The 10,347-nt window shown below is 40.5% G+C and overlaps 1 protein-coding gene across 1 annotated transcript in view; it reads right to left on the minus strand.

Annotated features, from left to right (window-relative positions):
• Positions 1-5,098: 5,098 nt before the first annotated feature.
• SUPT3H (SPT3 homolog, SAGA and STAGA complex component) overlaps positions 5,099-10,347 on the minus strand; it is a 38,995-nt gene continuing 33,746 nt past the window's right edge. The window contains exon 8 of the mRNA XM_031552270.1: positions 5,099-5,178. Coding sequence (XP_031408130.1) covers positions 5,099-5,178 — 80 coding nt within the window. The remainder of the gene's footprint in view (positions 5,179-10,347) is intronic.

Raw genomic sequence — 10,347 nt, forward strand, 5'->3', positions numbered from 1 at the left:
TGGCACAGGGGGGTTGGAGCTTCGTGATCCTTGAGGTCCCTTCCAACCTGGGCCATTCTGTGATTCTATGACGGGTTAATCTGATAATGAAGGATATGATATGGAAATCCCACTTAACATACAATATCTCTTACCTGTATTTTGTGTATGAGATCTACAGGAGTTGAAGTTACCAGCTAAGAACAAGGAATATCCCATACCCATTTGCCACCAAAACAGGTGTTGTTTTTTTTTTCCCCTTGTATTTAACTCTCTTAGCCTTAGTCTTAATCTAAAATGGCTTTTTCAGAGACTGTCAAGAACTATTTTTATTACATGCAAGTGTGAAATATATGATTTTTTCAATCATTAGCACTGGTTGATACCTTTAAAGGAAATATTTTTCCATTGGAAAAACCCTATTTATTGAAACAAATAATTTTGGATACGGCACTAGGCAATGCTTCAGAGGTCCATGGTTAAGATCTAAGAGAGAAATAATCGTACAACCATAGGAGGGTTTGTGTTGAAGGGGGCCTTTAAAGATCATGTTCTCAGTCCTGGAAACTAAACAAGCGCAGCTCCTTCAGTCTGTCTTCATAGGAGACAAGACATCCAAAGATTTATTCAGCAGTTTTATCTTATGGCACTCAGCATTTAGGGGATGCGGTTTTGGGGTTAATTTCTTCTAATGAGCAGACGTTTGAATTTTGGTCTTTCCAACACAACTGCCCTACACACAAGGCTTATTGCTAGATCAGGTTTGTTCTCGTTTTAATAGATTTTCACACAAGAAAAGAAAAGCTTATAGTTCTGTTCAGATTAAAAAGTAAAGTAAATGTCCTAACCTCTAAATTTTTCAGGAGATTGACTTCTTTTTTTCTACCCAGACGGTAAAACACTGGGGACCTCGGAGGAGGACGTAAACCCTGTGCTGTTTGTGCAGGGCTCTGAATTTTAAGCTTGCAGAGTTTGACTGAGTTCAACATCAGGCATCACTGGAAACAAGTCTGAAGTCAGTTAGATAGAAATGACACCACCTCCTATTGTAACTGCTCCCATTCACAGAGTTTTCAGGGAGTTTCAGATACATGCTTAAATTTGGAAGGGGACCAAAATGAACACAAAGGAAATTTAAGTACTAAAATCTATACTGAAGCAATCTGAAAGGCTTGCTTTCAACCTGTTAAAGGAAGGAAACACAGTTAAGACTCAAACTCCTGGCTGAAACTCCAGCCTTCAAATACATATACTGCCTTGCAGAAATAAAAATGGTAGGCAAACTGCACAAATCGAGACCACAGTGTCAGACTGGATTTCCAGTCTTAACTATGATTTATGACATATTAGAGAACACTTACTTCATTCTGTTTCCAGAATGAAATAGCTCTGAGATGGACAGGCCAAAAAAAAAGCAAACTATCTGAGCATTTATTACAGAAGCAAGAGCACTGCCTCACTTGAGAGGTTGGGCAGATTTCTTGCTACAGGCCCATAAGAAAAGGTAAAGAAAAAAACGGAAGTAATACTTCCAGAATTCACAGCACTAGATTTAACAGCATCATCTTTCCCATATAAATTTCATAGTAGGAGTATTTCCTGAGTTTGTTCAGCTTGGAGAAGGGAAGGCTGCGGCCTTCCAGTAATGAGGAGCTCGTCAGGAGGAGGGGGAACAACTTTTCACATGCCCTGATAGCGACAGGACAAGGGGGAATGGTTTTAAATTAAAAAGAGGGGAAATATAGGTTTTTAGGCAGAAATCCTTCATTCAGAGGATGGTGAGGCACTGGCACTGCCCAGAACTGTGGTGCCCCATCCCTAGAGGCATTCAGAGCCACGGACGGGCTCTGGGCAGCCTGAGCTGGAGGCCCATGGCAGGGGGTGGGACTGCATGGTTTTTAAGGCCCCTTCCAACCCAAGCCATTATATGATTCTGTGATTTCAACAAGAATATCAATCCAAGATCCTATCCACGAGCATTTCACAGCGCTTGTTGGCAGCTTACATCAAGGCTTTAGTAAGCACTTATCTGTAACTCCTCCAATCAGGGGACTTGATTCAACAAATAGTTGTACCTATGTCTGTGTATATGCATCTGTGTACACAAGTGCACAGCTACAAATATTTCAGAGCTTTCATGTAAAAAGACCAACAATAGATCAGGACCAAAGGCAGACGTCTCTTGGCATCCTTCCAGCATGCTTCTTCAGCAAAGTTCAGGACTGAGATTCTAATCGGGATGTCTCATTAACCAAAAGGAAATAGAAGGCTGCAGGGAGACCTCATCGTGGCCTTCCAGTACTTGAAGGGAGCGGATAAACAGGAGGGGGAACGGCTGTTTGTGAGGGTGGGTGGTGATAGGACAAGGGGAATGGTTTTAAAGTGAGCCAGGGGAGGTTTGGGTTGGATCTGAGGAGGAAGTTTTTCATGCAGAGGGTGGTGAGGCACTGGAACAGGTTGCCCAAGGAGGCTGTGGATGCCCCATCCCTGCAGGCATTCAAGGCCAGGCTGGATGTGGCTCTGGGCAGCCTGGGCTGCTGGTTGGCGACCTGCACACAGCAGGGGGTTGGGATTGGATGAGCGCTGTGGGCCTTTGCAACCCAGGCCAGTCTGGGATTCTATGAAATGTTCCACTTATGACTGCGGTGCTACAAACTCAGTGCGTAGAGAGGCAAGAGACAGGGTAGCGCAGACACAGACTAGGCAGATTAAGTCCTAAGACAGGTGTCAAACCTGTTGGACAATTCCAGGCAAGTCATTTAGCTCACTTTTCACATGTGAAGAGAGAGTGAAATTCTTTCAGGACTAGCAGGAGAACTAATCAGTTATTACTTCTAAAGTGCTTTGAAGACAACAGGTGCTGAGTAAAAAAGCTGAGCACTAGCAGGATGACTAATAAAAATCATTAGTTACAAGGAGCGAGAATCAAAGGCGAAGGGAAGGGGCACAGAAATCCAAGACATCTGGGGAGGAGAATTGGCGTAATAAAATGAAAACAAACCAAAACCGTGTTATTTGGCAATCCCACATGCAAACCACTTGAACTCTACACTTCTGGAGTTTATGTCATCGTTGAGCCACCACTTTACCACTCCGAGAAAACTGCAGCATAGAGTACTGCTGTTGTAAAGTATGACGCAGAGCTGTACAGCAGCTATTCTACAAAACATCTCCCCAAGTATGGCACACCCATAATCAGGACACAGTTGGGTTTTCTTCTTTTCCTCAGAAACAACCACAATTCTCCATCACTCATACGAGGGAATGCAGAAAATCAGATACATCTCAAGACTATAAGAACCTCTGCTAGATATGGAGAATGCAAATTTACTGCATATTAAAACAAAAAATGAGACACACCTTTAACAAACTTTATATTGCCCTCCATAAATCCCACATACTCTCTCATTAATGGTTTTGGTATGATTAATGTTTTTACTGGGCCATTTTAATTAGTTAAACAATTCAGAGTTCTACCTTAAAAAGTAGCTTTGTGAAACTGCAGTAGTTGCAGAATATTTTACTCCTGGGCTTGATAAAACACTAAACCAGAAACTGCTTTAAAATAACTGCCTGCCACAGCACTTTTAGCCAACTTTTGCACCTGGTGCTGAGAGAAAAAGCCAAGTGAACTTTCACTCACTTGTTGCACGTCAGCTTCAATGTGATGTCTTTCTTCTGTTGTGTTTGGGTTTCTAACTGGAAGAGACAAGTAAGCTAAACCAGCAGCCAATCAATTCGGAAATTCTAAGAATGCAATAAAATTTGATACCAATAAATCTTTTTCTTTTAACAGCCAGAAGAGATTAACAAAGTTATTCGAAATTGTATCCCCTTCTGTTATTTCAGAAGGATGATTACCTGACAATCCCACTGAATCAAACAGCAAAATTAAAAGAGACATAATTAAGCTTGTATATACATAGGAACAGGATACGCATTTATGCATATCCCTAGTAGGTCCTCCATTATTTATTAGCCTTGGTGTATTTTTCTTCCTCTTACAATAAAAGTTATTACACCTTTGGATTGTCAAATAAAAACCCAATTGGCTGAGACGTAGACCATCAATACAAATAACTGCACAGCTTCCCTCTCAGCTACAACTAGTCAACTTTTTTCAGCTCTGCCATTTATTTATTTCGTGACACTGGTTCTCTTTGTACTTTAGATTCGCATCAGAAAAGCAATCTGGCTTCTTTTTACTGATCTGGAATTATGATAGAATGTAAGGTGAAAATGACAAGCAATGTGAAAACATATATAAAAATTAGAGATTGTGAAAAATGTAGTTACTGAGCATTGTAAGAATGGTTGCTAGAAGTAGTAACTTGTGAATATATTTTATTTTATATATTCGCATTAGTCCGTGTACCACTGTATAAGTACTCACTATTAATTCCATTCAGTAATTAATAAATAATATATACACGTATATATATATTAATTCCTGACTGGGATGTAGATACTGTCTCTCCTTTTCTTCTTACTCGTTCGCTCTCCTTCATGGTCACACCAATGGCACTGTTCCACCTGATTCATCATTGTGCACCTCCTTTATCTGACCTTACTGGAGACTCAATTTGGGAATAACTTGTCTGCTAATTATCACTCCACTTCTTGACCGCCTTCCTGTCATCAGTACCTAACACTATGCAAACCTGCTTCCCAAACTGATTCTCCAAACCACTCAGAAAGCTCCAGTGCACCAATGCTGGTTTCTCTTTCAAACCTATCTTTCATGACACATTCCCATCCTCTCGCCATTGAGAGGAGGTGATGGGATCTTCTTCCAGACTCCATCCACGACAAATTTGTTTCCATCTTTATCCCACTTCCTATTGGGATTCTCTCTGATGAACCTCAGCCTTCCTATTGCTCATTTGCAATCGTACTTGCTCTTTTAGCTCCTTCCTTTTTTTCTGCTACAACAGATAATATATGCATTCCCACACAGTTGCACTTAGTTTTCCTTCCTGAACACCTTTTCTTGTCATAAATCCTGGACTTTTTCCCAACTCTGACCCACCACAGTACATACATCATACCCTGCCTACTTAGTTTTCCATTTTTCATTGCTCTCTGGCATTTCTGCTCACAGTGTACAGATGTCCTCAGTCTATGCTTTCTTTAAAAGAACCCATATCTCACTGGAACCTGTCTCTCCAAATCTTTTCCCATTTGTTTCTCTTTCTTCATCTGCAAAAAAACGTAGAACATACAGTTTTCAGTTAACACACAGACTTCCCTTCTTTTAACTCTGTCTTGGATCAGCTCCAACCTGACTTTTCATAAATCCCCTCTCCTGAAACTATTCATAATGGGACACTATGTGCCTCTTCCTGGACAGAGATCTGGGCTTTCACTATGTCTTTATTTTCTCTGAGTTTTCCACTGCTTTTGACACTGTTATCCTCTCTTTTATACAACAGAGATTTTTCAGTTATCTTCCTGTGTTTCGGAATGCATCATGAGTTGTGTCACAGAGGGGCATCTGTAAAAGGGGACTCCTGTCTCGCACACTGAGCTGAGAGCTACCTGGCTGATCATGGATGCCTACGTCTGAGATGGCATCGCCAAAAGCATCTTTTATAATCTCTAGAGAGAAATCACCATTCCAAACTCACCTCATCCTGAAATCAAATGCATGAAAAAAGCCAAATAAATGCTGTTCTATAAGTACTCTTCTTCTCTCTCGACTCTGATTTATTTCTCTGATATCACTCTGAACTCTGAGTGGTTCACATGAATGTGAATTACTGATACCCAACTTTGCAGCATAGAATCATAGACTCAGAGAATGGCTTGGATTGGAAGGGACCCCAAAGATCACGAAGCTCCAACCCCCCTGCTGCCACCAACCTCCATATCTAATACCAGACCAGGCTGCCCAGGGCCCCATCCAACCTGGCCTTGAACACCTCCAGGGATGCATACTTTCTAATACACCATTTGCACACAGGGAAGTACAAAACCTGTACCAAACATGGCAGAAAATGAGCAGTCTGACTCATGAGATTGCACACTGAAATTTAAAGGAAGAGCGCATGAGAACAGCAATTTGAGCTTGAAAACACTTACGTATACCATAGAGACTACTGCATGCTGTACACTGTATTTAAAATCAGCGTTGAAAGTAATTGAGAGGGACAAGAATGACTGCAAAGCATCAAGAGAAGATTGTGTTGAGAAGATCATTCCTGTACGAACTGATGCAAAGCTTCCAAAATTTTTTCTCACATCTGCTTCCTTCAAGCTTTCCTGTGATCAAGCCACTTACTCCTTCACCTCATGCAAAACACCAGTTATTTTTTCTTAACTTTCAGTGTTAACAGGACAAGAATCTAAAGAATACGTAGTTGATGGGTCTGGAAGGAAGATGTCATCTCTGGAGGGAAAACTGAAACAGTAGAATTGAAGAGTGGAGTCTGGTTAATGAAGCTCACCAAAGTTTATATAAAGAGAATGTTCTAATGGTCACTTTCAGATCCACTTGGAAACTGGGTGAGAACTGAATTTCCTCAAAAGGAGACCATTGGCTGGGGGGGGTGTTCAGTGCACTGCTACTGCTGCCTGCTTCCTGAACAAGGCAAGGTAGAGCATGTAAGGAAGGACACTTAAAACACACAAGTCTCGATGCAGAAAGATGGCTTTTGGGTTCACTTGCAAGAAAAGTCATGGGGAAAAAAAACCCAAACAGTTAAAATCAAGGATTGAGGGTAATTTTACAGTATGTTTTCTCCACCTGAGCTTTTTTCATTTTTATGTAGAAGCCAACAATAAAACGTTAACATCCATTCATGTTTTCAGATGCAGCTACACACCATCCTCAACCAACTATCTTACATGATGAAAGATCTTCAATAACATCATTGGGACGAGAGCTAAAGCATCACTTTGACTCTGTCTGATGTTGTCTTCATCAGGATTGGTCTCAACCCATACTTTGATTACTGCAGTTATTTGCAAGTCTGAGATAAGACAAGATTGTTTGTGTGGGTTTTGTTTATAATTCAATTTCTGTCCACTCAAGGACTGTGCTGCCATCAACACTCCTATCGTGGCTTGAAGATAGAAGAAGACAGAAATAAAAAGCATTTGCCATTCCCCACAATTCAATAAATACTGATCGAAGGGTTTCTGCTGTTATCACTGTTTTTGTTGGTCAGTGACACAGAGACAGAGGAGTTCTATTTGCCAAAAATAAAGTCCTTTAACACTACAAAAATAAATTCTGCAGCACTTCAAGAAGTAAAATAGCTTCTGCCAAGTTTTTCCAATATTGGGCAACTATTTGTATTTTCCAAAGTAATTTTTTCTTTTTTTCATGGTAACACCTTTGACATCAGTTTTCTCTTTAAGAACAACAGAAATGTCCATTTTGCACAGTGGTGTCGAACTTCAGTATTGGCAGTTATCTATTAATAACAAAGTGCACTATTAGAAAATACAAGAGCTCTGAACACTAGGTGTCAGTGTAAGAAATGGAAAAATATCAAAAACCTGTTGTTTCCAATCAGGTGGATTAGCTAAGAAACCAGAACCAGCTGTGACCACATTTTCTTGTAACTGCATAACACTGTTAACAAGCCAATCTCCCCCAAAAAAGTTATTCTGAAACTATCAGGTTTGCTTGAAATTAGACAGGGTGATCTAAAAACTACAATGAATTTGCTCTGTTCAACACTCTGAGATGACCTTTAAGTTTTATGAGACACTCAGAGACCATGCCGAATTTAATGGTACTCTTTTTCTTTCCCACAGATATCCATAAATCAGTTTGTGCCATTCACAACTTTAAGTTCTGTTGGACAGAGTCAATGAAGAACAAAGAATACAGCCAGAGTTTAAAGTCATAAAGATGTAAGAGTCATAAAAGGCACTTACTGCGTCCAGATTTTACGTGGATGGCACAATAGTAGAGCTACACTGGGGGAGGAAGAGTCACAATGTAGATGCACTCACCTCCTCCTAGAATCCTACAATGGCCTGGGTTGCAAAGGCCCACAGCGCTCATCCAGTGCCAACCCCCTGCTGTGTGCAGGTCGCCAACCAGCAGCCCAGGCTGCCCAGAGCCACATCCAGCCTGGCCTTGAATGCCTGCAGGGATGGGGCATCCACAGCCTCCTTGGGCAACCTGTTCCACTGCCTCACCACCCTCTCCTCTAACACAGAAGTTAATTTCTAATGATCATGTTATGTGCAGATAAACCATTTTTGTCTCTATTCAGATGAATCCACTCAGCATCTCCAAGAAAAAGCAGAAGGAATGTCAGCATGCACCAATCACCAAGAGCTTATGTATTTGGATAAATATGTGAAATAAAGAAAGATGGTAAAAACAGCAATAAAACCCCACTGCTCATTTGACTCTGGAGCTGATTTCAAAGATACACAGATGCTTTTTAAAGTTCATGCCCATCTTCCTCATCAAACACACGTGTACTCACACCACTGACAACTTTCACTTTCCACTTAGTTTTCACCATGTCTAACAAATCGGACTACAAGATGAGGTGGGTCTTTGTACGGATTTTACATGTGCTCATTTAATATTCTTTTTTTCCATTTGACCACTGAAATTTGGAATGGACAGAAAAATTGTTCCTTCGTTCCAATCTCAAAACAGTCAAATGATTTGAGGTATTTTTTAGGCATTGCAACCAGGGACATCAGAATAAATAATTGATCCAGCCCAGACACAGAGCATCTCACATGGAATATCTCAGCTCATCCAAGATTATGACAGCAATCAATCTAGACTATATTCATAATACTATATATAAAGATAAATTGGAGGATGTATTTTGGAAACAGCCTAGGATCGGCTTATCAGATTATTCCTAAAAGCTCTAGCATCAAAGTCATTGAGTGCCTGTACATTTAGGAATGCAATTGATTCTGAAAACCTGTGAGTGATTCTTCCTAGAGATTTAGTTCTTCTTGCCCAACAGCCTGAATAGGAATCTACACTGGAGCAGAAATGCAGACCTGCATCTATGTGTTCTTTAATGACAAGCCAAAATGCGATAGAGAAAATTGGGAAACACCAGGATTGGGACTGCCTGCACTACCTTCAATCTTTTTATTTTAGATGTGCACCAAAACAATCTTTATCCATTGATCACGTTGCTTTTTCCATTCAATCCATTCAACAGTTTGCTTTTTTTTTCTTATTACTGAACATGGGGCTACAGTTATGTGGATATCATCATTCATTTCCCTCTGTGCTTTGTGTTTCCTTTTTTGTTTTCTTCTGTAGGATTCATGGTATTATTATCTTAGCCTTTCCATAATGATCTTCTCAGCTCTCAAATGAAAAACAGAGGTATTCTCCATATCTTAATAAAATACCAATGCTCAAAAGAAACGATCATTTTCCTCCCAGAAATTCACTTTTTCATTTACCATTCATATGCCATCCTCTGAAACAAATTAGGCAAGATGACTACAACACAGGACCAGAACAGGTGCATCATGTGCTTTAAACAGGCAGCTGTGTAGAAAATATACCTCGTAGTCATAAAAAGAGCTATTTAAAGATGGTTCTTAAGAACACCTCGTACAACAATATGAACTTAAAGCCAGAACACAAATATTATTTATTTAAATCAATTATCAGCTTAGTGTTCCTGAAAGTGAATGTAGGGAAATAATTTAAATAATTCTGAGAACAATGCTGGATCAATGACCTCAGTCCAGCTTTGCTCTACAGATCATTAAGATCTGCCCTAATGCTATGAGCTCCATCCCACAGCACGTGTTGACTCTGCAAAAGACCCGTGGGAAAGAAAACAACTGACCAAGGAAGTGCTTCCACATCCTAAGAGAACGCATAGAGAGGGCATAAACTCAGACTGGGAGTCCTGAACTACTTCTTGCTGTACATTTGTTCTTCATGCACAAAGAAGACCTCTGCCCAAAAGCATGCTTACCGTGCATCTGGTACTGAGCACTTCTTGCTGCACTGATAAACTGGATCATCTTGGGTTGGTTGGTTAGTTGGTTGGTTTCAGATAGCCTGCTGAACTTGTAGTGACTGTCCTGGTGGCTTAGCTCCAAGCTTGGCCTCTACCAATTGGCCTGGAAATTTCCACATGTAGCACCTCTGCCTTTTTGAAGGGTAAAGGTAGGGTAAAGTAGGTTCTGTGCTTTAGAAGAAATATGTTTAAATAATGTGAACAAGTAACATTTACTGATGGAGCAGAAAACTCAGGACACATTCTTTCATATACATTATTGTGGAAGAAAAGGCAAATATTTATGGAAAGTCATTGTCAACGGTTTACGGGCTGGTTCGGCCCGGTTCCGTGACTAGAAGGGCGGAGGGATCCGCGGATCCGCGACCCCCGGGAAAAAAAAAAGAAA

This window comes from Meleagris gallopavo, chromosome 2 (genome assembly GCF_000146605.3).
Source record: "Meleagris gallopavo isolate NT-WF06-2002-E0010 breed Aviagen turkey brand Nicholas breeding stock chromosome 2, Turkey_5.1, whole genome shotgun sequence".
In the NCBI taxonomy this organism is placed as follows: Eukaryota; Metazoa; Chordata; class Aves; order Galliformes; family Phasianidae; genus Meleagris; species Meleagris gallopavo.